Genomic DNA, 5632 nt, shown 5'->3' on the forward strand with positions numbered 1-5632 from the left:
GTTGCTGTAGGGGTCCGTTGGGGTGAAGAAGGAGCTAAGCCGAAAGGCAAAGCTCTCGATTTACCGGTCGATCTATGTTTCTACCCTCACCTATGGTCATGAGCTCTGGGTCATGACCGAAAGAACGAGATCCCGGCTGAAATGAGCTTTCTCCGCAGGGTGGCAGAGCGCTCCCTTAGAGATAGGGTGAGGAGCTCTGTCACGAGAGGAGCTCAAAGTTGAGCTGCTGCTCCTCCACATCGAGAGGAGTCAGCTGAGGTGGCTTGGGCATTTACATCGCATGCCCCCCGGACGCCTCCCTCGGGAGGTGCTTGGGTCCTGTCCCTCTGGGAGGAAACCTAGGGGAAGACCTAGGACATGCTGGAGCGACTACGTTGCTCGGCTGGCCTGGGAGCGCCTTGGGGTCCCCCCAGAAGAGCTGGAGGAAGTGTCGAGGGAGAGGGAAGTCTAGGTGTCCCTTCTCAGACTGTTGCCCCCGCGACCCGGCCCCGGTTAAGTGGTTGATGATGGATGGATGGTTATTATTATTGTTATTATTATTATTAGTTGTAGTAGTAGTAGTAGTATTAATATTATTTTTTTACAACATTTTCCATTTCAGCAGAATTGGCATTTGATAAATAATTGTTACTTTTATAGTAAATCCAGGTTTGAAATATTCACAACAGTGACTAGTGGGATTTGTCATGGCCTGGGTTGAATAACAGGAGTGAGACAGAGGTTAAATTAAAAATAACAGCTGATGTTATAAATGTATAACTGAAATGTAAATGTATGGTTAATAATATATGTGTGTATGTGTTGGTCTGTGTGTGTGTGTGTTATTGTGGGGTGACCCACACAGAGCCTTATTTATGCACACATGTCAAAACAGTACACTCACCCTGCCCTGGCCTTTCATCAGCACTATACTAGAGATAATGGATGGCTGAGCCAGACGCCATGGAGACTCCACTTGAACGGTGCTCAGGGAGCGAGCTGATTTCTTAATGATATGATAATCCTGGGAAAATGAAAAGAGGGAGAAAAGCAACAAAGAAGGTGAAGAAACAGTAGTTGCCTTCTTCTTTCCCAAAAACAATATGCTTATTTATACCCATCAGAGTTTGATGCTTTCTGTAGGGTTCACAGACACCAAACATAAAAAACTAAGACACAAAGACAATGACGTCCTCTGAATTTTATTTCACTTACTTAATTAGGCAATTACTGCGTCATGATGGTGAGTGAGGAGGCTTTGGTCTGTGTGCTCTTATATTTGTTGTTTATTAAATAATTACATTCTGGAAACCCACTAGAATGTGTAGCGTCTGAAAAACTTTTGTTTGCTTTGTTTTGATTAATCTGGTTTATTCTGTTGAAAAGTACTTGGCAGCTATTAAATGTGGATCCAACTATAAGATACATGGAAAGAAAAACAAGTGAGGCATTCACTGACCTGTCTCACTCCAGTTGTATCTAGTTGTTGAGGTAGAGTGTTTACGTCGACCAGGCGGAGGTTTGTCTGCTACTTTGCACACACCGTTCGCTACAAAGAGCTCGTCGTCTTCGCCCACAGACTCCAAATGACTGCTCCCGCCTGATCCAGGAAAAAGAAAAAGAAACCCAAAACATTCCTTTCTTACTTACTTACTTTCTATACATTTTCCACATAGTTGTGGTGAAAAAAAATCAGTGGGGAAATTGTCGAGCTTATGGTGTGCAGTGATGATTGCAAGTGAACTGTACTGTCTGAGTAAAAAAATAAACATGCTCCAGGGTTCCACACCAGGGTCCTGTTTTAAAACACATTCTTTAAGTGACCACCACTTGTTTGTGTGAAAAGAAATGAGCTTGTTCTACTTTTCCTGAAGAGTTTATGATTCTCACTGTTTAGGTTTAGATTTTCTTCCACACAGTTTAACTGTTTGGCTGTAGGTTGAGATACCAGACCTTGGGACCGACCGCTGAGTTTGGTGGGTACAGGGCTGCTGCTGGACTTTGCTCTTCCAGTTTCTCCAGGTTAGACACCTTCAAGGAGAAAACCAAAACAATTTTCAGTTAAATCTGAACACTGCTGAATAATCTCACACCATCAAACACACCTAAGTCTTTATGTATCTGTGTGTACCGGGAGAATGTTGTGAAGACTTATGCTGCTTCTGGAGATCTGGGGTGGGCGAGGGAAAGAAGAGTGAGAGAGCGCTGATGAGCAATCGCAGGTGCTGACCAGGTCTGGCAGACTGGTGGAGGGGAAGTGATCGACTCCAACGTCTGACTCCTCCTACAGGACACAGGAAGAACAGAGCAGGAGTTGGGATTAATTAGCAGAAAATGTAACTATCCACCCATCCATCCATCCATCCATTTTCATCCGCTTATCCGTTACCGGGTCGCGGCAGCAGCAGTCGCCACTCAAATCACACTGCACTGAACCAACCCCCCCCAAACCTTCCCACGGGTGGTGAGTCCACTGGAAGGCACCAACCGCCCCAACCGGGACTCGAACTTGTCCAGGAGGTGAACCCTGGGGTTCCACACCAATGACAGAGACACTGCCTCTGGGCCAAAGCGCCACAAAATGTAACTAACAAAGCTAAAAATAAATACATTTTTTATGGCTGACACTTTTTTAAACTTCTTCAAGGATCTTACACCAATATTTTATCATCAAACTTTTATCATGAATTTCCACACTATTTCATCTCAGCAAATCATGTGTCATCATCTCCAGATTTCACAATCTCCTCTCTTATCTGGATCTGTCTATTCATCAGTCTATTAATCTAAAATCCTCTTCACGTCCTCCTTCATTGTGTCCATAAATCTTTTTTTCATTCCTTTCTTCTACCGTATTTTCACGACCATAAGGCGCATATAAACGACTTAGATTTTTTTCAAAATGTGCGGTGCGCCCTATAGTGCAGTGCGCCCTATGTGTGTGTTGTAAGGCGAACGTGATAGAGACCACCTTGAGGAGGACGTGGTAGAGAACATGAGAACGTTAAAGAGGGGATGTGTGGGCGTGGATTGTGTATAAAAGAACAGGTATGTGCTTTATGCAGAACATTGCTGTTTTAACAACCCTGAAAATGGCAAAGAGACAGGCTTATGAAGCTCGCTTTAAACTGCAGGCTATCAGCTACGCCGAGGAACATGGGAATCGAGCGAGAGAATATAAAATAAACGAGTCGATGGTTCGCAAGTGGAGGAAGCTGGAGAACGAGCTCCGACAGGTGAAGAAGACTCAGCTGAGTTTCCGCGGACATAAGGCGAGGTGGCCGGAGTTGGAGGAAAGACTCGAGCTATGGATCGTCGAGCAAAGAGCGAGCGGGAGGAGCGTTTCGACTGTCACCATCCGACTCAAAGCAGTAACGCTAGCAGAGGAAATGAAAATTGAACATTTCCAAGGAGGTCCGTCTTGGTGCTGGCGTTTTATGAAACGGTGCCATTTTTCCATCCGGACCAGGACTACGGTAGCGCAGCGACGTCCGGCGGATTATTCTGAAAAGCTGGCGAACTTTCGGTCCTACTGCGAGAAGCACATCGCCGACAAGCGCATCATAATTAATATTTAAATAAAGCACAACCATACTCAGTTTTGCTCTCGATCTATTTTTTTATTTATTTTTTAAAATACGCACACTTGTATGCGTGTGTGTTGTTGTAAGGCTGACGTGCGTATGGTAGTAAAGGATATGTATATAAAACTTGCGCCCTATCGTCAGGTGCGCCCTATGTGTGTGTTAAATACAGAAATGGCACACATAAATGAGACTGCGCCTTTTCATACGGTGCGCCTTATGGTCGTGAAAATACGGTATTTGTCTGGCATTCCTATCTCTGACGTTTTTGTATAGCCACCATTGGCATCATTGTTCAGTAAAAACTGTTCCAATACTTTATGTTCTGCCATGGACACTTGAATCATCCTCCAACCATTACAGTTATATTATAGAGGTTAGAATAGAAAAATAATATTGCTGTATTGCGGTATTGCTGTTCTACAGCCTCTATGTGTGTATGTGTGTGTGCTTGTGAACTCACCCTGCTGGCCACCACCAGCTGGACCAGACCGGTGGTGGAGCGGAGGATAGCTACAGCCTCTTGATGAGTGAGACCCACGAGAGACTGACCATTGATCATCAGCAACTCATCACCTGCATAGAGACGGCCATCCCTGACCCCCCCCCCCCCCCCCCCCACACACACACAAAGTTGAACTATTTACCATCAAAACACTGCAGTAAAAAGCTGCTCCATGTTTAGACTAAAAAAAACTATACGTGTCATGATACATGACAGGAAAACCATCAGTAACAACTTTGTTTCCTTTGCTGAGAAGCAGCAGCAGATAAGCATAGGATCAATAAAACATTAGCTGCTAGTTGGAAAATCAGATTGGTATTCTATTCTACCATCGTTTCAGGATAAACAGTGTTTCAGCTGACGAATAACATAATCACTGTCCCATAATGCATCAATCAGTAGAGGATATTTTAGAGATGAATGATACTGAGTGATACTTAGAAGCGTGAAGGAATACATTTTACTATTTTAGGTACTTGTATAAAGTACACTTAAACAGACTATTTTGACTAAAATATTTCTTGCGTATAACTCCCAGAGATTTTACATGAATACACAGGAGTTTTTCACAAGCTTGTTCCTTTAACAGAAGTCACCACGGCCACAACAGTTTTTACTCCTGATGCCCTTCCTAACACTACCCAACATTTGGGGATTCTGGGACCTGGGCCTCCTGGTAGCAGGAGAGAAGATTACTGTTCCACCCCCTGAAAACCTAATACTCCAAGTAAAACAACGTAACCAACATAGCAGCAGTAGACCACTGGCTTAACACTTACCTCTGTCAGCTATTTTTTCCCATGGACTCTGGTATGAGTGAGTTAGCATTTTGCTTGAGGTTTTTTCTGGCATCCTCTCTAGCAGCTGTATTTTTCAGAACATTTTATGTGCTTTTCATGTATGTTATTCTGAAAATTACACTAGAGATAGTATAGAAAAAACATGTAAATAAAAAATGTTGGGTTTTACTTGTAGTAGTTCTACCTGTAAATGGCTCCACCGTCTTCTATGTGAGCTATAACGATGCCATGAGGAGAGCGCCTGGAGCCTGTGATCTGTATACCCAGGCCCTCTTGACCTTTCACCATGTGCATCTTCCAAATGTAGCTGCCTTCTCTGGGCTGCAAAAGAAATAAAAGCACACAACACAATGGAAATGTATCTCTCTAAGTCTCACCATTAGAAGTGCTAACAGTCACAGTTCTTAATGGTGTGAAATACAATTTCTTTATTGGGAATGTTGCCTAAACAGAGAAAAATCACAACCCGTTAATGGAAGCTACAAATATGGTTGATTATCCAGAATAAGCAGTTCAATCCTCTGGTCCACTCACTCAGTTTCCATCACAGTTATTGTGGCACTGTAACACTTTTATTGCTTTCAGACATCTGAACCCAGATCAGATTTTCTGACAGAATGGGTCGGTTTGGATCCATTAACAAGACATCCACTCAGTATTAACTCTCCCTCACTGATCTGGAGTATGACGTAGGTAAAAGTCTACTAATCTGTTCTGTCAGATTATTTAAATGCCAATGCCTAGTATTTATGTAGCACTTTACC

The 5632-nt window shown here is 43.3% G+C and overlaps 1 protein-coding gene across 2 annotated transcripts in view; it reads right to left on the bottom strand.

The window, feature by feature from the left end:
* LOC112486377 (PDZ domain-containing protein 2-like) overlaps nucleotides 1–5277 on the bottom strand; it is a 9587-nt gene extending 4310 nt beyond the window's left edge. For both annotated transcript variants that reach the window (XM_025052815.1, XM_025052814.1), the window contains exons 1-6: nucleotides 5053–5277; nucleotides 4027–4159; nucleotides 2111–2263; nucleotides 1933–2010; nucleotides 1439–1579; nucleotides 884–1003 (exon numbers count right to left, since the gene is read on the bottom strand). In XM_025052815.1, the coding sequence (XP_024908583.1) occupies nucleotides 1529–1579; nucleotides 1933–2010; nucleotides 2111–2263; nucleotides 4027–4159; nucleotides 5053–5162 (525 nt within the window). In that variant the 5' untranslated portion in view covers nucleotides 5163–5277 and the 3' untranslated portion in view covers nucleotides 884–1003; nucleotides 1439–1528. The remainder of the gene's footprint in view (nucleotides 1–883; nucleotides 1004–1438; nucleotides 1580–1932; nucleotides 2011–2110; nucleotides 2264–4026; nucleotides 4160–5052) is intronic.
* Between the last annotated feature and the right edge of the window lie 355 nt (nucleotides 5278–5632).

Source organism: Cynoglossus semilaevis, chromosome W (assembly GCF_000523025.1).
Source record: "Cynoglossus semilaevis isolate Cse_v1.0 chromosome W, Cse_v1.0, whole genome shotgun sequence".
NCBI lineage: Eukaryota > Metazoa > Chordata > Actinopteri > Pleuronectiformes > Cynoglossidae > Cynoglossus > Cynoglossus semilaevis.